Below are 20,950 nucleotides of genomic sequence, written 5' to 3'. Positions count from 1 at the left end.
TTCAGCACGCTGAGGTCAACAGTAGAGAAGATGCTACATTCATTTAGGAGACTGGTTACAGGGGCATTCACATTCACCTGAAGCTAAAAGCACCAGACCTCAAATTGTAGATTCTCCGTGCACAGGTACCCTACCAGACTGGACTCAGAAATGAACCCAGAATTCACAAAATTGTTCTTAGGGTAGATGTTTGGGAAACTTTTCGAGCGGTATTGTGTGTATCACTGATGAATGCCTCAAACTGGGAGCCTAATTATGGGAGCAGCTGAGCAAGGTTGGGATCGTCTCTGGAGTGTAAGGGGAGAGAGAATGGAGACATTTGGTAATTTTCATCAACTCGTCCTCCTTCCTAAACCTCTTAAATTCTGATTCCAAAATAGTCAGGTACACGCCCTTCAGACTTTCCTCATCCTTTCAGTGCCCGGTCCAGGGGAATTGAGGGGCTGGCCATTAGCTATGGTTATCATCCCTGATTCCTCTCAAAGTGTTCTGTTTTCAGATGTTCATAATATTCTCATACAAGCCTGTTTTGTATAAACAATCCATGACTTTGTGAACTCGTGTTCACTGGCTTACAGTCTGTGTTCTCAGCAAGGCCACAGAGGTAGCCTGTTGTTTCAGGGGATCTGAGGTTGAAGAGGGTTTGACCCTCTTGGATACTTCTTTTTTTTTTTTTTTTTTTTTTTTTGGTTTTGGAGCCTGTCCTGGAACTAGCTCTGTAGACCAAGCTGGTCTCGAACTCACAGAGATCCGCCTGCCTCTGCCTCCCGAGTGCTGGGATTAAAGGCGTGCACCACCATCGCCTGGCTGGATACTTCTTGATGTGCTATTCATATTTCATCTTTCTCTAGCTGGGTAGGAGCCCCTTCAGCAAGGGACAGGATTCCAAATTATGAACAAACTACTTACAAGTGAGATTTTGAGTACATGTCCCTAAGTGAAGTAGCTCGGTGGAACATTGTTCATTCATAGTATTTAAACCTTCCATATGTAGGATCAGATTGCATGTACTTTTGGAGAAGAATACACAAGCATTAGACACCTCACATTTCAAAGAGGAATGGTTAAGTGTACAGAGAACCATCTCCCAAACCTCATTTCCTGAGCAGAGAACCTAAAGAACTGTGTTCATCTCGCAGCTTTCTGTTGCCAAGTGTCTTGGCTTTGCTTTGTGCAGGTCACTTTGACTTTGATTTGGGTTTTGTTTTGCTTTTCACATTTAATTTTACGTGTCTGGGTAATTTGTCTCCGTGTGTGTGTGTGTGTGTGTGTGTGTGTGTGTGTGTGTGTGTGTACCATGTGCATGCAGTGCCCGTAGTGGCCAGGAGAGGGTGTCATATCCTCTGGTACCTGAAGCTACAGATAGTTGTGAGCCACCATGTGGGTTCTGAAAATCCAACCTAGGTCCTCTGGAAGAGCAGCCAGTGCTCTTAACCACTGAGCATCTCTTCAGCCCCCATCTCTTTGAATCTTGTGTCTTATATTCGAGTTGAGGTTCTAAGCTTGAAAAGTCCATACTTTTGTTTCCATAGTTAAGTGAAATAATCAGTTATATTTTGGTAATCTGAATTAAGTCATTAAAATATACATCTCTTCACTCTCAAGATGAGTTTGCTTGTTTATTTTATAGCTTGTAAAGATGTCATTTTGAGATATGGTAGTCAGATTTTCTTATTATTTGTCAGACTTTACAGACACATCAGCAATTCAGAAAATGCTCGCTCTGTGTAACTAAAGCTCCATTTTAAAGATTCAGTTGTAAGAAAAGTGAAAGTTAAATCAGTGATTCAGAAAACACTTAAACAATTAAGTGGAACTCATGTGTGGAAATATCTGTACTCACAAACGTGTGATTTCCTTAGAGCTATAAGAAATCTATGGTTTTTGTTGTTATTGTTGTTGTTTGCTTTTTGTTTTATTTATTTATTTGTATTTTGATACAGGGTCTCACTAGGTAGATAGACTTGGCTAACCTGGAACTTGCTATGTAGATCAGGCTGACGTCAACTCACAGAGATCCACCTGCCTCTGTCCCCCAAGTGCTAGGATTAAAGGCATGCGCCTGCACACCTGGCTCTGTGGTGGTTATTTTTACCTCAGTGATGCACCCTAACCGACCTAGATTTGGATGGGACTGAAGCGGTCCTAGCGAAAGCCTCCCCTTTTAGACTCTGTTGCATGAGCATATGAAAGCTCATCTACTTCCTTTTCTTTGAGAGTCTGTAAAACCTTTAATCATCCAATAAGTGTTTATTTTCTTAAACACAAAATGGTAAACAAGACCAAAAATGCATATAATTAATAAGAACAACAGTAATCACAGTCATAGTAGGGTGCTTACACATACACACGTGATTTGTGCTAGGTCCTTTTTTACTTGCTAACTCTCATCAACATCAGTGAGGTCGTCATTCATACTGCACCAGCTGGAAATTACAGCCGTCCTCTTGGGCTTTTCTGGCTTTTCATGTGCTGGCTGATGCTGGCTTCACTGCTGTCCTGTGACTTGGGCTTTCACTACAATATCAGTCTGAGGTCCCATCTGGTTCCTCCCAGATGGTAGGCTTCCATTCATCCCTAAAATCTAGCCTAAGTCACTGTGTCTCCTGGAGTCTTTTCCAAGATCCCTGCCCTGTCCCCATGGAGACACGCTTCTACCTGCCTCCAAACAACATCAGAGTAACACACGTTGGGTTTTACTGTAATTTATCTGTATACAAGGCTTATATCCCCCTAGACGTAGGGTCCTTCAAATATTTGTTCCATGATTAGTCCATAGTAGGCCTCAGATAATGTTTGCTGTCTAATTTGAAGGATGAGGCTTACACTGTATAAAGTACACAAGACTTTTATGTGTTTAGTGCCTGTGTTTAAGGGGATCATGATTAGATGTGTATGTTTTTATGGTGAGCTGTTATATGAAGACAGGTTTACTAATGATAGTTGAGCTTTCTGACCATTCTCAGTCAGAATCATTTGTTGACTCAGGAAAAGGATAGATAATAAACGGTTTCATCCAAGAGGGAAAGTTTGACCCGGCCCAGGAAAGGGGGCCGTGCTAGCCTTTGTCTCCTAGGAGCAGCATGATTCAGCATTCCTTCTGCTTTCAGAGCTCCAAGCTTTGGTGGCCATATCTATTTATTTATTTATTTATGTTTGTGCAGTCCTGGGGGTTGAAGTAAGGGTCCTGAGCCTGCTAGGCAAGTGACCTCCCACTGGACAGCTCCCTGCTGCAAGTGACCTCCCACTGGACAGCTCCCTGCCAGGAAGCGCTTTCTAGGTCAGGTTCCCTTTTATCTGTGCTACTAAAAATTTAACTCGGGGCTTGATTCACAGGCTAGGCAAGCACCCTGCTACTGAGTTACGTGCCTTGCCTTTTGTCTTTTGGTTTTTTATTTTAAGACAGAGTCTTGCTTTGTTTCTAGTTTACGCTGGCCTTGAATTCAAGCTCTTTCTTATCTGGCCTCTGTGAGACCCTGTCTTTAAAAAAAGAAAAAAAAAGTGAGGGCAGGGGATACTGATCGTGGTCTTCTGTGCCTTAATCCTAGTGCTTGGGAGTCAGAGAGGCAGGGGAGTCGATGTGAGTTTGAAGCCAGCCTGATCTACAGGAGTTCCAGGCCAGCCAGGGCTACAAACTGAGAAACTTTCCCCAAGAGAAGTAACTCAAGACTTCACTGTCAGCAAGTGATAATCAGTTATGTTGGGCTGAGGATTGAATAGAAATGACGAGTCCTTATTCTCTTTAATTTAGTATTACATTTTAATGTATATTTTATCCTTCACAGCACTCTAATTTCTCCATTTTACCCACGTCGTTCAGCAGATGCTTGCTGAGTAGTGTGTCAGGCAGTGTGCTAGAGACGTAGGAACAGACATGTTCCTCACTAATTTGTGTGTTAGTGTCTGCTGACTGTATGTAAGGTATTGTTCTGGGTGCCTGAACAACAGCACTGAAAGTCACTGCCTCTCCAGGATTTTACAGCCTATACTGAGGTAGACTATGAACAAGGTAAGTAGACTACACAGAATATTTCTGAAGAGGCTAAAGGGGAAGAAAGCAGGAGGTGGAGAATGGCTGCAATATTAGGGTGACTGGGGTGATCTGCAGCCACAGGTATTTAGTCGAGAGCTGGAGGCCATCAGGAAGTATACTGTTTTGTTTTGTTTGTTTGTTTTAAAGTGTCTTTGATGGGGGGGCTGAGAGCTGCACTTATCTGTGGGTATACAGATTACTATCTAGAAAGCCCTTTGGAATTACATTGGTTTAGGAACGTGGCTGTAGCAGATTCTCTATCTAGGGTCTATGACCTCTCTAACTATGGGTAGCTGACTAAGTTTACAGTACCAGTCCTGAATTTCCTTCTTTTGAGTATGTTTCAGTCCACTTAGACAGCCTTTGGTTACCACCAAGATGAAAGTGGCACTGTTACCCCCTTGGGGTCGTCTTTGGTCTGGTCATTGTTGTGGTTGTAGGCTTTCCAGCCGGGCAGGAGGACTTTTGATTGCATTTTTCCCTGGACAGCCCATGTAATGCCTTCTGATATTGTGAGAGCTAGTCCTTTAGGAGCAGACTTACAGGTCAGTTCCAACTCAGTTCCTCCAGATTCTGTGTCTGAAGTGTGTGGACTCTTCAGCTGTCAGGTCTTACCTTCAGTTCTGGGAGGCAGCCAAGAGCAGTGATGACAGCCTGTATTGATAGGGGTCTCCTGGAGTCCCATGGCCAAAGATCTGAAGGGAGGTTTCCCGTGTTTGGTACTGGAGCGTTGCTCTTATGGGTAGGAATATTATCACCCATGTGGCATAACTCTATTTGATGTGTGTGTGTGTGTGTGTGTGCGTATATCCACACACACACACACACACACACACACACACACGTTTTAGGTGAGTGTATAAAACAATGTTTCCCTGTGACTTTTCCAAACATCCTTAATGTTTAGCTCTCTGTCCCCATTTTTCCTCTATAGTATCCTCCCTCCTCCCTCCAACCCCAGAAAGTGCACTGTTTAGCTGTAGAGAGCAGAATTGCCCAGTCAGGAAGGAGCTTTGAGGAGGCCAATGTGGACGAACAGAGGGAGTGAGAGGCGGACGTGAGGAGAAGAGGTAGAAAGTTGGGGTGGGGGGTGAAGATGAGCAGCTGCACAGGGCCTTGTGGGTCACTGGCTTCACTCCTGATGATGGTCTGGCGGAGGTGACACTGAAAAGACGGGGGACCAATGCATGGCAGTTCCCAGTGTCCACTGTGAAGGGCAGAGCGGGAGTGGAGCGAGAATCCGTTCTTGAAAGACTTTCTTGTAAAGGGAAACCAAAGGGGCACCTTCAGGCAAGAGGCTTTACCTATGGAGGAAGAAACTGTGGCTCGTTTATACGCATGATCCAGTGGAGAAGGAGAAGCTGCATCTCTGCATCCACCGGGGATAACTATAGGTAGAGAAAACAGGGTCCAGGGATGGGCTCTGGGAACATGGTTCTGGGCGCTCAGGTAGCCATGTTGAGAACAGGCTGGTAGTGGTGAGGGCTGAAGCAGAATCACCTAGTGGGCTTGGCAGTGTGGATGAGAGGTCGACTGTTGGCATGATTTCTGGGAAGGAGGTGGAAAATGACGGTTTTGGATGAATTTGGAAGGCAGGGTTGTGGTTCGTCTACTGGATCAGATATTAGAGCGGGTGGAACGCCCGTCAAGGAAGACTGCCCAAGCAGCTGAAACAATAAATGTGCCATTTACTGCCGCATAAGGGATAAGTGCGATGTCCGTGTTGGGGGCACGGACTTCCAAGCGAGCCGTTTCTGCTAGAGACTGGACGGCAGAAGAGAGGCCCGGCTCGGAGATATCGAAGTCAGTGCATGTGTCTGCAACCCATCCCCGGCCGAGGCAGCTTAGACAGCTTCAAAGAGAGAGCTCTGGAACACTCCATGGGGGTGGAGGTAGCCAAAGGAAGAAACCCTGGAGAGGATGGTTTCCTGGGTTGTTCAAAATGAAAGCTGTGCTCAGACCACATCAAATACTGCTGTAGGTCAGATTTTTAAAAAGAGGAAGGGGAATTGATTTAGCTGTGGACTGGCGTGGACCACTCTAAGGTGCTTTCAGTGTGTGGTGGACAGCAGCAAAGGGTGGAAGGATTTTTTTTTTTTTTTGGTTTTTCAAGACAGGGTTTCTCAGTGTAACAGCTCTGGCTGTTGTGGAACTCACTTTGTATATGTAGACCAGACTGGCTTTGAACTCATAGAGATCCACCTGCCTCTGCCTCCCAAGTGCTGGGATTAAAGATATGTTCCACCACCTCCTGGCAGGATTTTCTTTCTTTCTTTCTTTCTTTTTAATTTTTTCCAGCAGGATTTTCTTATAAAGGGTAAATGAAGATAGCATGCAAAGAAGTTCAAGAGGAAATAGGGATGGGAGTCTTCTCTTTTTAAAAGTTTATTATTGTTTTTAATTATGTGTCTGTGTGTGTGTGTGTGTGTGTGTGTGTGCGCGCGCGCGCGCGCACGCACGCGCGCATAGGATCCCATAGAACTGGAGTTGCCACCCATCCGAGTGGCCTTATCCACTGATCCATCTCTCTAGCCCCCAAGGGGCTTTTCTTAAAGAAATAATGACAGTTGTATGCTGTGTCCATGGCTCAATAAAGAGGAAGAACCCAAAATCTGGGGAAGGCTGGGTGGTGCTTTAGTGGGTGAAAGGGCAGGAACCCACTGTATCCATCCAGGGGTTACTCTAGGGATAAGAGTGGCGAAGCCATCTAGAGGAGGGAAGATAATCTGGATGTCACAGACTCAAAGGGGGCAGATGTGACCGTGGGAGCTTTGAAGAGTTAGTTAATAAAATGATTGCAGCTGGCCTTCAAGATGACTCTGAGACTAGCAGACTTGTGTGTGTTTCTCTAGGTATGTTCTATTGCAAAAGAGCACCCAAGACCAGGCTAGTCATTTATCCAAACAAGCAATAGGCGCAGGGCACTTGAAAGAGAGTGGCTATGAGTTTGATGAAGATATGAAGGAAAGTGAGGGTAAGACGTGGCGGTGGGGGCAGTGAGAAGATGGGGAGGTCTTTGCATGGTAGCTCCCATTGCGGTTGGAGTGTGGCTGGAGTGGGGCCAGAGGGAGAAGCAATCTGGAAAGCTGGAAGGTGGTGTTTATAATTGTGCGACTGCAGGGTGGCCATGGTGAAATGGCAGGCAACATCCTTAAAGAAAAAGCTCCAGAAACCAAAGTGCCCGGCCATTGGAAGGATCCATCACAGGGACAAGGACAGTCCCCGTATTTATTATAATGGGGGAGTCAGGGAATGAGGTTTCAAGGGTAGTCGGGGTGTGACCCTGGGATGTTGTGTGAATTGGCAAGTCGGGATGGTTATGGCTTGTGAGGGGGAGGATGCTCTAGAAGGTAAAATGAAAAGCAGGTAACACATCAACCCTATGTCTAGGGCTAGGATCTCAGGGGAGAGAGTGAGAAACAGCCTTGGGTGGACGGCAAATGGGGAAGCAGAGTCACTGACTGGGAAGAGAAAGTGATTCAGAAGAAAAAATGTCTTAGTTTGCTCTCCTTTGTTGTGGTAAAGACCATGACCAAAAGCAACTTGGGAAGGAAAGGGTTTATTTGGCTTACATTTCCCAGGTCATGGTCCATTAGGGAAGAAAGTCAGGGCAAGAACCCAGGGCTTCTTTCTTCTGGAGGTGGAGCCTGAAGCAGAAACCACAGAAGGTGCTACTTACTGGCTTGCTCTCCATGGCTTACTCGGCTTGTCGTTTTGTTTTTAACATTTTCAAAGATTTGTTTTTATTGTTTTTTTTTTTTTTTTGATTTTTCGAGACAGGGTTTCTCTGTAGCTTTTGGTTCCTGTCCTGGAACTAGCTCTTGTAGACCAGGCTGGCCTCGAACTCACAGAGATCCGCCTGCCTCTGCCTCCCGAGTGCTGGGATTAAAGGCGTGCGCCACCACCGCCCGGCTGTTTTTATTGTTTTTAATTGTGTGTGTGTGTGTGTGTGTGTACTTGTGAGTGGGTGCCTACAGTGGCTAGAGGAGTTGGCTCACTCTGGAGAGGGAGTTAGAGGCAGTTGCCAGCTGCCTGATGTGGCCATCAGAAGCAAAACTCAGGTCCTCTGGAAGAACAGTATCTGCTTTTAGCTGCTGAGTCATCTCTCGATCAGCTGGCTTTTTCTGCAGTGGAGGACCACCTGCCCAGGGTAGCCCCGCCCCTAGGGGATGGCTTTCAATCATTAGTTAAGAAAATGCCTCACACACTTGCCTACAGGCCAGTCTGAAGGAGGCACATTTCCAGTTGAGGTTCCCTCTTCCCAGATGACTCTGGCCGTGTCAAGTTGATGAAATATTAACTGGTAGAGAAAGGAAGGCTCACCAAGAAAGGTCGACAACGGAATTTAGAGCCCATTGATGTGGTTCAAGAAGAGGCAGCAAAAATGAGCAGGGACGGAGGGTAGGACCAGAAAAGGTACTGTAAGGGCTGGGCTGGAGCTCTGTGGCAGAGTTCTTGCCCAGCATACGTGAAGGTGCACAGCTGGGGTAAGTGGGGGTGGGGAGACTTGGGAAGCTCTACCTTGGAATCATGATTAGTTTACTGCACAGCCGGGCTCTACCACTGTTGTAGCGGACATGGATGTGCTACTGTACACAATAATGCAGGAGTTTACTTCTGCTGACTTTAATTCACCCTAATACAGGTTATAGAAGCGGATTTCTTTCTAAGGAGATGTTACTCTGGTTTTCTGTCATTATTGTTGAGTCTTTTGTTTGTTTTGTTGTTGTTTTAAGACAAGGGCTTACCATATAGCCTAGGCTGGCCCCAAAACTACGATTCTCCTGCTTGATGCTGGGATTAAAGTTATGCTGGTTAGTTGATTTTTTTGTTTGTTCGTTGTTTTGTTTTATCAATTTGACACAAGCTGGAGTAATCTGGGAAACGGGAACCTTAGTTGAGTGAAGGCCTCAATCACATTGTCTATAGGCAAGTCTGTGGGGGTATTATCTTGATTAATGAATGGTGGGATTGGGGGGCTAGCCTACTGCCAGTGGTTCCACCCTTGAGTGGGTATTTCTGGTGATCCTGGGAAGTATAAGAAAACAGGCTGAGCAAATCATAGGGAGTAGTCCTCTGTCCTTCAGTGTGCCTCCAGATCACCCAGAACACTCAATGTAGCATAAATATTATGTAAGTAATTGTGGATTCTTTGTGGAGTTATTTTAATGTGGGTGGGATATGAACCCAGGGCCTTTTGCATAAATGGTGAGTTATCTACTACTGAACTACATCCCCCCACAACCTTGGAAATGGTTTCTCTACTATATTCATATTGTTTAAGGAATAATGTCTAGAAAAAAGTCTTAACATTTTCAGTGTGGATACAAATTAAGTTTTTCCAGTGCTTTCTATTTGCAGTTGCCTGGATCCATTGATATGAAACCTGTGGATACATGGAGCTGCTGTAACCCCAAACCCAACATGTCCCTCTGCACAGGGCTAGGCACAGCATAAGCAGGATCAGACCTGTCTTCATGCCTGGCAGAGCCGTTTGGGTTCCGCTTTAACCCGTTGCCTTCTCCGTTTATTAAAGGCCTCAGTGGGAATGAGCCAGGCCCAAAGATTTACCTTTGGAGAAGAGAGATGAAGTCCTGGTAAGACTTCCTAGGTGTCTGTACCGCTGCTTCTAGAAGCTGAGCTCTCTCTGTGCGCTGTGGTCGGTATTTCCAGAAATGGACTGAACTCTTTTCTTCCTGTGTGAAAATCTGTTTGTTCGTGGGCTCGAGCTGGGATTTAAAAGCTGGATGTTCCCCCTTGCTTCTGGCTTCTTTAGGTCGCTTTTCTGTTGCCAAGCTGTGTTCTCATTGAGTGAGAAAAAAAAAAAGTTGTCCTACCTTGCTTATTGGAATGTCTGTGTCTGACAGCATCAGTGCCTTGTGTGTGTGGCATTTTGTTGATTTTCAACGTGTTTTTGGCTTCTCTGTCTCACTGCATAGTGATGTGCTGGGCATTCTCTATCTGTTCACCATTTTGATCAGTGTGGATACCTTTCTTTTTCTTCCAATTTTGCCCTGTCTTCATTTTCCAGCTACTTGTTCCGAGGGCTGAAGGAAGAGGGGTTTTTTAAAAGGCAGGAAAGGGAGCTATAAACCAATCCCATTTCTGGTGGCCAAACAAAGCGAACCCAGCTGCTTTTTATAGACCAGCCCTGAGACACTTCTGTCTGCTGAGCTTACCACATCCGCAGAAGTGCTGAGAAAATGTGACTTAGTAACTGTCCCTATCTGTCCACACCTTAAGGTGCTCAATGAAACACCTCCTGCAGTGGCCAACTCAGAAGTTAGGTCCAAACAGTCCTTTTTGTGAATTTGCTTTTTGTTTGCTAGGTTTTTGTTCCAGAGATTTTTCTTCTTCTTTCTCAGCATAGAACTTTGATATTGCTATAGTTACTGTTGTCATTGCCAGGTAGCCCAAGCTGTCGTTGAATTTGTCATCCTCCTGCCTCAACATCCCCAGGGCTGAGATTGTGGCTATGTGCTACCATGTCCACCTCCCTCACCCCATCCCAGGTGCTGGGTGCACCGTAGATGCTGGGTGCCTAGAGTCAGACAAGCCCTAGGATGTCATGGCTGAGAGACACCAAGCAGTTTGTATGGGTGCCTCTACTCCTTGCGTTCCCTCTGTCCCATCTTTGAGTGCCCACTCCATTCTAAAGGAGTGGAAGAGTATCTGAAATGAACTTAGTGACGCCTGAATCTGTCTTCCTGCCACTTCTGTTCAATTTAACAAAGATCAAGTGCCTACCAAGCACCAGGCACTGTTCCAGGGAATGGAGTCAGCACAAAACACATAGACAAAAATCATTTCATGGCTAGATCTGCCCCTTGGTGCCGTGCAAGGCAAGCCCAAGATTCCTTCTGTGCAGAAGTCCTTCAGTAACTTGTAGGTGCTCAGGGTTCTCTTGAGTCTTAACATCAAGTTGAGCCCTTGATTAATCCAGAGTAAGGCTCTTCTCGCGCGTGTCTGTTACAGGATCTTTCAATAAGTATCATTTAATAAATATTGAGCTCAATATTTATTACGTATTGGATTGATTTTTTTCATAGGCATTTTTAACTGTGGTTTTGTTATAAAGACACCTGAAAAAACATTCTGGAAAATTAAGATAAAAAATGCAAAGAAGAGCTGGTCATAGGAGCTCCTTTCTAAATCCTGTCACTTGGGATACTGAGGCAGGAGAGTGTTGCTCTGAAGCAAAGCCACATGGGCTACATCATGAGTGCCAGGCTAGCCAAGGCTATATAGCAAGACCCTGTCTCAAAAAAAAGGGAGAAAGAAATTACTTGCAGCCCCATTCTCACTGTTAAAATGTATATTTTTCTCTTTTTCCAACCCACATCTATTTACATAGTTGGGAACATAATGGATTAGTTATTTTGAATCCTGAGGTTGGTGGGGGACAGTGTTGGAATCCCCCCCCCCCCAAAATGAGTTCAGACTGAGCTGGGGTTGAATTTAGGCCTTGCACGCATCAGGCAAGCACTTCACACAGCACCGCTAGAGCTCTGTTCCTCCATCTAACATTGACATTTGCATAGATGAAATGTAGCTGTGTGTTGATAATTGTTTAGGGGGGTGTGGTGTAGCATGGGCCTGGAATCTCAGCCCCCGAGGCAGAAGAATTTTGAGTTTGAGCTAGTCTGTGCTACATCATAAGATCCCTTTTTTTTTCTTTCTTTTTTTAATGATGAGATGGAAGTGGCTGCATACACAGTGTTTCAGCCAGTAGATTTGCTGAGGTTCAGTCCCTGAAGAGTGTAGGGATTCCAAAAATGGGCAACATTGATGTGTTTGCTTCCAAGCCAACTGGCCCCAGAGCAGTCCTGCCTCAGGGAAGAAGGGTCTGACCACAGCTGCGCTGTGACTTCTCTAACGTGCATCACTCTTGTGTGTTGCGTTCTTTCTCTCTGCTCATTCCCTGTATCACAATCACGCTCTGCCCATTTGTTGGAGGATGGTGCTGTCTTCTGCCTTCTTACTGCCTACACCAGCATACACCAGGATGCCCGTGTGGCTGTCTGAGGCTCTCTTCTGGCCAGATGAGCTCTGGAAGCATTTCTTCCAGTTGACAAAGCACTGGCAAGTGCGGAGCTCACTCTAGCCCTTGCTTGCAGGCCTGCAGCTAAGCCAGAAACCCCTGACCACCTTCCCGGATGTGGTGGTCGTCCGATTATCCACGCCCTCCGTCCAGTCAGATAGTGAAATCACCATCCTGAGGCACCTGGAGAAGCTGGGCTGCCGCTTGATCAACCGTCCTCAGAGCATCTTAAACTGCATCAACAAGTTTTGGACATTCCAAGAGCTGGCTGGACATGGGGTCCCCATGCCAGACACCTTCTCCTATGGTGAGTCTCCCCAAACACGTCACTCCTTTCCAAAACACTGGTGTCCCCCCCCCCCCCCAAGCCTCCCTGTTTCTCTCTGGTTGCTTTTTCCCCTGAATCTGCCTGCTTACCTTTGGGGAATTAACATATTGACCTCTGGCTAATCCTTCTGTGTAAACTGCCTCGGCCACTTTCTGTTTCTAGTCATTCAGTAAATATACACCAGCCACATAAGAGGCTGGTTTAGTCACTGTCCTATGGCTGTAAAGAGACACCATGACCAAGGCGACTCTATAACAGAAAGCATTTAACTGCTGCTCCTTTACAGTTTGAGAGGTTTAGTTCATTATCGTTGTGGTGAGGACCACGGCAGCAGGCAGGCAGACAAGGTGCTAGAGAAGTAATTGAGAGAGCTACATCCTGATCGGCAGGCAAGGAAGGAGACAAAGCCCAGTCCCGTGACACGCTTCCTCCAACAAGGCCACACCTCCTTACCTCCTTATCCTTTAAATCCTATCAAAGAATCCTCCCACTCCCTGGTGACTAAGCATTCAAATATGGGAGCTTAGAGAGGACATTCTTATTCAAACCACCGCAGACACTCAGTGCTAGGGCCGGACTGGCCTCAGAAACAAAAGGCCACAAATACAATTTCTGTGCAGTAAGGTCAGTGTTTAGGTGAGAGAATTATTGCCTTTGGGTGGTCCAGTTCATTGGAGAGGTCTGAAGGGCAGACTTCAAGGACCACTTCCTTAAAGAGGTAGTAGCATTAACTCAGCTAAAGACAACCTGTGAAAAGCAGGGCCAGGAATAGAGAGCAGAAAAAGGGCCAGAGGTAAAGAACACTATTAGCTGCAGAAGGTTAAGGATGCTCGAGAGAGAATTGAGGCCTTAGACGGGAAAGATAAAAAAAGATACAGCAATGCCAAGGAGATAGTGGTGTCTCGGGACTGACACCACTTCTGTCAGGAAGTACCCAATCAGAGTCACCCCGTAGGTCACTTTGGCCACCACACGGAGAGTGAATTACACAAGACAAGGTAGAGACAGGGTAGACAGTGGTAGGCTTCTTCAGGGAATGAGGAATGGTGTTGCCAGCTTGTAGATATGCGAGCAGAGTCAGGAATGGCAAGGGCAACAGGCATAATAGAGCAGAATGACTGTCTGGGGCCAAGGGAAAGAACCAAGGTGACAAGGTTCTGGCTTGGGTCACCAGGTGCCAACACAGTCATGGACTGAACTGAAAATAGGAAGAAGCAAACTGGTTGTCAGGTGTGTAGCTGGCAGGGGAGATGGTTTCGGTGGAGAGCTTGGTCTGTTTGAGGCACTCACAGTCTGTGCAAGGGAAGCTGCTTGGGAGGCGGTGAGCAGCGGGCTCTGAACGGCTGGGAGCGAGGAATTGGAAGCCCCCGTTATGCTGAGTGAAGTGATGGACATAGGAGGTTGTGAGCGTGAAGGATGAAAGAACAGAGGGCGAAAGGGACCCTTACGGGATCTGACATGGAATGCTTATGTTTTATATATTTATTACAGTGAAACGATAAAACTGAGCTGTATGTGGTGACACATGCCTGTAATCCTGGCACTTGGGAGGCTGAAGCAAGGAGGACCATAAGTTTGAGATCAGCCTGGGTGCTGTGAAGAGACACTGTGACCACAGCAACTCTTAGAAGGGAAAACATTTAATTGGGGCTGGCTTACAGTTTCAGAGGTTTAGTCCCTATTGTCACAGCGAGAAAGAAACATGGCAGCATGCAGGCAGACATGGTGCTGGAGAAGGAGTTGAGGGTTCTATATCTTGATCAGTAGGCAACAAGAAATAAACTGGGCTGCACTGGGCCTAGCTTGAGCATTTATGAGACCTCAAAGCCCACCTCCACAGTGACACACTTCCTCCAACAAGGCCACGCCTCCCAGCAGAGCTACTCCCTTTGGACCAAGCATTCAAACACATGAGTCTAATAGGCCATGCCTATCCAAACCACCATACTAGGCTACAAAGTGAGATCATCTCAAAAAACACAAAAGAGTAAAACAAAATAAAATCGAGGGGGAAAAAAAAGAGAGAGTCTTTTAGGGAATGGATGAAGAAGCGCTTATAAAGGGAACTAGGTAAGTGCGGTTTGAGAAGCGAGGGGAAAGCAGAGAAGTCAGGCCAATGGGAAGAATGACATCATCAAAAGCCCACATGGCTCCTATCCAACAAGAAGACCGCTTCCGCTCAGTGATGGGGAGAGAAGCCACCATAGGAGGCAGGAGGAACTGAAGGGGAGTGAAGAGAGGGAAACCTCTAACTCCCCCAGCATCTAGGTGGTGGGTAGCAGGGTTGTCATAAGGGATGGTGTGGGCCCAGCAGCAGGACTTCATTTGTTTAGGATGGGAGCAAGTTGATCCCATGAGGAAACATGAGTGGAGATGTAGAAAGTAGAGCCAAAAAGGATGGCACAAGACCTCCTAGAAGTTGCCTACTGTTGCCTGCTACATGGTCCTCTCCACAGCTTGGCATTTTCCTGCTTCAAGACCAACAGAAAACTCTGAAGTTTTGTTTCCTTTTAAAGGGTTCATCTAATTAGAGCAGGTCTACCCAGGATCATTGACCATCCCTGCTTTGATGGGCACAAGGGTAATAGATTATTCGATCATCTGTGTTCTCATAGTCACTGGTCTCTCTCTCCCACTCAAGAGAAGGGACTGCACAGAGGAATGTTCTCCTGGAAGGGTAGGTGCCTGGCACGGCATCCTAGGATTCTGCTCCCACAGACATTGCGAAGGAACTGACTAGAACAATGCCATAATAACTGATGTGGCATTTCCATGTATATAATGTGGCTTGATGCTGGTAGCAGCTTTCCTCTGTGCCTGCCTTGCACATTACAGGTATCTAGTTCATGTCTACCGGGTTTGGATGGATTTGACTAGATTTCACTAGAGTATTCTAAGGGGGCAAGTGCTGGGCCAGCCTCTGCCCCATTGCCAACACTTTATTGACTCTCGCTTTTTCTTGGCAGGTGGGCATGAAGACTTTTCTAAAATGATCGATGAAGCAGAGCCCCTGGGCTACCCAGTGGTGGTGAAGAGCACACGGGGACACCGGGGTCAGTGGTGCTGCTGGGAAGCCAGTCCGTGTACCTGCGGTTCTGGGTACAGGGATGCTGTGCACACTCAGAGTGTGTTCTGTCACTGACAGTCTCCTCTCTTCTTTCATCTCTCCTGAGCAGATTTAGATTCTCAAGTTCACAGCCAGCATATCTGTGCTTTCTCTGGAGTAGATTCTTGGAAACAGATCTGTTCTCCCTCTCCCAATCCCCACGTTACCTCTTATACCAAGCCCACTTTCTCATCATGGCGCCAAGGCCTGTGCAGATGGCTGTTGTCGGGTCTCTGTCCCACCCGGTCCTGTAACCGTTCAGTCCCAACGAAATACACAGAGGCCGACATTATCAGTGAGGCATTCTCATTTTGCTACCCCTGCATCTCGGTGATAACTGCAGACTGAGCCTTTCCTCTTCCAGAATTCTCCTATTCTGGTCACCCTGCCTGTACTTCCTGCTTGGCTACTGGCCAATCAGTGTTTTATTAAACCAGTACAAGTGATAAATCATATAGGATACAAGACCATTGTCCCACAGTATTTATTTTTAAAACAAGAGCTCTGAATCTAATCTCCTTTGTTTAGCTTTTTTTCTGACCATTATTCATAACAACTTGTAACCAGCACTCTAGACAAAGACAAACATCCATAATCTATTTTTGGGGAATATGGGAGTAGTTTTCCAGGCTACTTCCTGATGATTTGGGATGCTAATAATCTTATGGGGACCTAAAGAAGATTTAGGATTATGGTCAAGTCCTTACTGGAATATTCTTTGAGGCTGGATCATCTTAGCCAGCAGTCTTGAGGCTGTTCTGGATGCAGAACTCAGAGGAAACTCCAACAGAGGTACTGTGAAATGTTGGGTCATCTGGGCCATTCGCTCCTATCAGAGATTTTTCAGGGGTCTTCCTTTATCAAACCTGATTTTTCTTAACCCAGAATGAATTCACAGCCTCTCATTTCCTATGGAAACAAAATCAAAAATCTCTTCTCCAAAGTAGCATATCTTTTGACTTAAATTTTGAAGTCAAAGCATTTTCAAAATATATGGGTTGGGTTAACCCAGCAGCATTTTTAATCAAGTGTCTTTTAGCAGCTGTTGCTCCTTTCTCATCCATCAAACAATTCAAAGACAACACAATAACATACAGTATCCAGATTCTCTATATTTTTCATCTTTATGTGGTTTTATTTTTTAAACTCTTATTTCTTTTATTTGTATTTTTAATTTTTGGTTTTTTTGAGACAGGGTTTCTTTTTTTTTTTTTTTTCCGAGACAGGGTTTCTCTATGGTTTTGGAGCCTGAGACAGGGTTTCTTTGTGTATCTTTGACTATCCTGAAGTTCACTCTGTAGACCAGACTGTCCTTAAACTCACAGAGGAGGTCCACCTGCCTCTGCCTCCCAAGTACCGGAATTAAAGGTGTGTGCCATCACACCCAACTACTCTCTTTCTTTTCTTTTCTTTTTAAGGACTTTATCCTTTCTCTTTTTTCTTCCAAGCCTACATATATTTTTAAACACACTGTAAATTGTTTAGAGGGTTTTTGTTTGTTTGTTTCTAAATCTATATTTACTATTTATCTCTCTTTTTTTGACCACATGAGTCTTTAATTTGCCAAGCGATATGGCTAGGCTTTGATGAGTGGCTCCACCCCATTCCATAGCTTTCTGAGAGTCTAACTTCATGGTGGAGGTCCTGGCAGAGCCATGTTTATTGCCATAACTCTATGGAGTTTCAAGGTCCCTGCTACCATCAAGAAGCATCCTTTTGGCTATTCATAAATACCGCTTAAGTGTTTGGTGGTGGGGCCTCTTAAAAGAGCTGCAAGGGTTTTGCAGCTAAAGCTGAGTCAGGAAGCCTCTCTTAAGTGAGATGCAATTGCCTCCAGCAAACAGAGCCCACCCGAGAAAATGCTACTACCAAGAAGTTGTGCTTAACTTTGTTCTTTTGTGTCTAGAATTAATTCCCAAGTTCTCTCAGGTTTTATGTGGACGTAGTTGCCCACATTGGTGCCATTCTTTTGACAGAGGTTTCTGTCCCACCCAGTCCTGCAGCTGTTCAGTCCCAAAGAAACACACAGGGGCCTCCATTAATTATTAACTGGTTGGCCTATCAGCTCAGGCTTTCTTATTAACTAGCTCTTACATCTTACATTAACCCATAATTCTTGGCTGTGTTAGCCATGTAGCTTGGTACCTTTTATCAGTGAGCTATAGTGACTGTATCTGAGGGGGCGTAGTACCCTTGGGCTCTAGACTTCTGGGGCAAGATGCAGCAGCCTAAACAGATGCATACTGACCATTGTTGTGACATAGATACCCAGAGAAACAGTAAATGCTTTCAAACTCATGTTAGTACAGCTTGTGAACAGACATGTCCACGGCCCCTCTGAGCCTGAAGAACAGGGGAAGCTTACTCAACCCTTTTCATCTGTGCTTTTAAACTTTTAAAAAAGTTAATTAATTGATTTCTGTGTGTATGAGTGTTACCTGCATATACCTGTTTTCCACATGTATGAATACCTGTGTAGGCCAGGGTGGATGTTGTATCCCTTGGAACTGGAGTTACAGACAGTTGTGAGCCACCTTGTGGGTGCTGGAACTTGAACCTGTGTCTTTGAAAAGAGCATCTATTACTATAACCATGAAACCATATCTCATTTCTGTTTTTAAATTTAGGCTAGTCTATTCCATTCACACACACAGACACGCACAGACATGCACACACTCAGACACACATGCACACACAGACACTCTCCAGTGAACACTGACCGCACACCTAACTGCACAGTCCCTATTACTTGCCACTTGGACATCTTCAAATAACTTGCTTCCTCTCCTCAAATTTCATCAGGTGTCTGGAATTCCATCACTTTAGGAGTGACTGAATGTTATGGTTTGTTTTCTTTTTACAGTACTGAAGATCGAAGTCAGGGATTTTGGTGTGCTTGTTAAACATCTTATCTTTATGCTACTTTACATACATGTATGCATACATATATATATATACAGCTCTGAATGCTGGTTGTGGTTTTGGGAGTTGCTTTTCAGTTTTATGAGCCGTGTGTGTGCGTGTGTGTGTGTGTGTGTGTGTGTGTGTGTTCATGTGCATGGGTATGTGCCTACATGCCATGCACAGAGCCCATAGGAAGGTGTCAGTATCTCCTCTTTTTTCAAGAGCCCAAAGCTGCTCCACTTCCCTTGTGGTGACAAGAAAAGCTGGGGAAACCATTTGTTTTCTGTTTTTGCCTAAAAGAATGCTCAGTCATGCATGCTCATGCTGGATTTTCAGGGCAAAGCTGTTGGGAACGCTGCTCAGACCTGTTCACTGAGATGCAGGTTTAGATAGGAGGTGCAGGGGCACAGTGATTCGAGCAGCAAGCAAGAACTTCAAAGTCCAGAGGAATGCTCTCCCAGAGCACCACAGAATGGAGCCATTCTCGGAAGGATAAAGTGAGGATGGCCAGCTAAGAAATGTCATCCACTTAAAAGGAAGAAACAGGACACTGGGGAGATGGCTTCCTTGGTAGAGTACCCGCTGAAGAAGGATGAGGATCTTGGCTTGGCTCCCCAGTACCCTCATAGAAAGCTAAGTGTGGTGGTGTGTGCCTGGACCCCTGGCTCTGGAGATACAAAGGCAGGAGGATCATTAATCTTGCCTCATTGGTGAGCTCCAGGTCCCAGTGAGAAACCTGTGTCAAAAAGTAATGTGGAGGAGCTGAGGAGATGGTGGAGATGGCGCGGTTGATGGAGCACTTCCTGTGCAAACATGCGCACCTGAGTTTGAAACTTCAGCACCCATGGCAAAAGCTGGGTGTGGCTGTGTGTGCCCCTAACCCCAGTATTGATAGTGGTTGCTGGTGGCCAGCTAGCCAAAACAACTAGCTTCTAGTTCAGTTAAAGACCTTGTCTTGGTGCAACAAGGGAAAGACACCCAACACCTTCCTCTGGCCACCACATTTATGCATGGGTGCACATACCTTCATGTTCACATGTATGTACTATACGTATGCCACACACACACACACATACAGGAAGGTGGGGGCAATAGAAGGCACCTGACATTGATCTCTGACCTCCAACCCATACCACACACACAAATGAAAGAAGGTGTCTGCCAGAGGTTCCCTCCTGTGAGCCCTCAGGCCGGTCTTGAGGCAGTAGCATGGACCTTGTGGGCCTCTTACTGTGCTGTGGTTGTCCTCTTTGCAAAACTCTCCAACCACACTTGAGATTCTAAACTGTATTCAATTAATTATGTTCTGTAAACACAGATGAGTGTGCCCTGTGTACTAAGCCCAGTGTGGGGTTTAGAGCAGAGAGAGAGAAAGCACTAGACACAGGCCCTGTGGCACCTTAGGGTGATGGGAAACACTGACTGTAGGTGTCTTGAGATCTTGTCCCTCTTTCTGAGTTTCTGTACTACTTTATAGTTGCATTTTCAAAAAGAAGCAGGCTCAAGTCCCACCCTGTAACAGCATTCTGGGGAGCTAGGAACATGGGTGCAGAGGAACATGAGATGGTGAGGTGAAAATCTGAAAGAAAAAAAAATAAGTTTCAGCGTTCTTTGAGAAGAAAGAGTCTCAGAGAAATGGGAGGGGCCCATCCAGGGGAAGTTGAACCTGTTTGGGGCAGGGAGGCAGGCCGGGGAGGTAGGACCCCAAAGACCGGCCGACAGCTTCTCCAGCTCTTGCTCTTCGTCTCTTCTTGAAGGAAAAGCTGTTTTTCTGGCCAGAGACAAGCATCACCTCTCTGATATCTGCCACCTGGTCCGCCATGACGTGCCCTATCTGTTCCAGAAGTACGTGAAGGAGTCGCATGGGAAGGACATCAGGGTGGTGGTGGTGGGTGGCCAGGTGATCGGCTCCATGCTGCGCTGCTCCACCGATGGCCGCATGCAAAGCAACTGTTTTCTAGGTAAGATGGGGAAGGCTGGAGGGCTCTGTGGCCTGCCCAGTGAGCAATCTCTACTCCTGGGTCAGACCTTCTGATGATTGTGGATCTCACAGGAAGTCAAGGGCTGGGCCAGAAGACACAGTCCTGGGTGTCAAGACACTGAACGAAGTCTGACACCTTGTGTGTAGATGTTAGGACTCGAGGACGGGTTGTCTGGGGAGTGACGGGAGGACCAGGGAAAAAGTCCATTTAGGAAGGCCTGGAAGGCACCAGGAAGGAGCTGAGGAGACTGCTTTGACAACTACAGCCACTCAGATGACCAAAGGCCTTTCAGGTGTGGCCATCCCGTGACCCTGAGAGCCCCAAAAGCTGAGTGCAGCCCAGCGCAAAGCACAAACTTACTAAAACATCAAGATTTTTTTTTTCAAAAATTTTTGGGGTGTGTGTGTGTGTGAGAGAGAGAGAGAGAGGGAGAGAGGGAGAGAGGGAGAGAGAGAGAGAGAGAGTGGGAAGGAGGGAGAGAGGGAGAGAGAGAGAGACTGACTGACTTGATTGCAGTGAAGCAAGGCTGCAGTCAGGAGGACCTTGTATTTGCTCT

The 20,950-nt window shown here is 46.0% G+C and overlaps 1 protein-coding gene across 1 annotated transcript in view; it reads left to right on the top strand.

The window, feature by feature from the left end:
• Rimkla (ribosomal modification protein rimK like family member A) overlaps positions 1 to 20,950 on the top strand; it is a 28,368-nt gene that overhangs the window by 396 nt on the left and 7,022 nt on the right. Inside the window, exons 2-4 of the mRNA XM_075945474.1 lie at positions 12,151 to 12,381; positions 15,369 to 15,455; positions 20,170 to 20,373. Of these exons, the coding sequence (XP_075801589.1) occupies positions 12,151 to 12,381; positions 15,369 to 15,455; positions 20,170 to 20,373 (522 nt within the window). The remainder of the gene's footprint in view (positions 1 to 12,150; positions 12,382 to 15,368; positions 15,456 to 20,169; positions 20,374 to 20,950) is intronic.

Source organism: Microtus pennsylvanicus, chromosome 13, assembly GCF_037038515.1.
Source record: "Microtus pennsylvanicus isolate mMicPen1 chromosome 13, mMicPen1.hap1, whole genome shotgun sequence".
NCBI classification, from domain to species: domain Eukaryota; kingdom Metazoa; phylum Chordata; class Mammalia; order Rodentia; family Cricetidae; genus Microtus; species Microtus pennsylvanicus.
The sequence above is the reverse complement of the archived record's forward strand: the minus strand, read 5'-3'. Positions and strand labels throughout refer to the sequence as shown.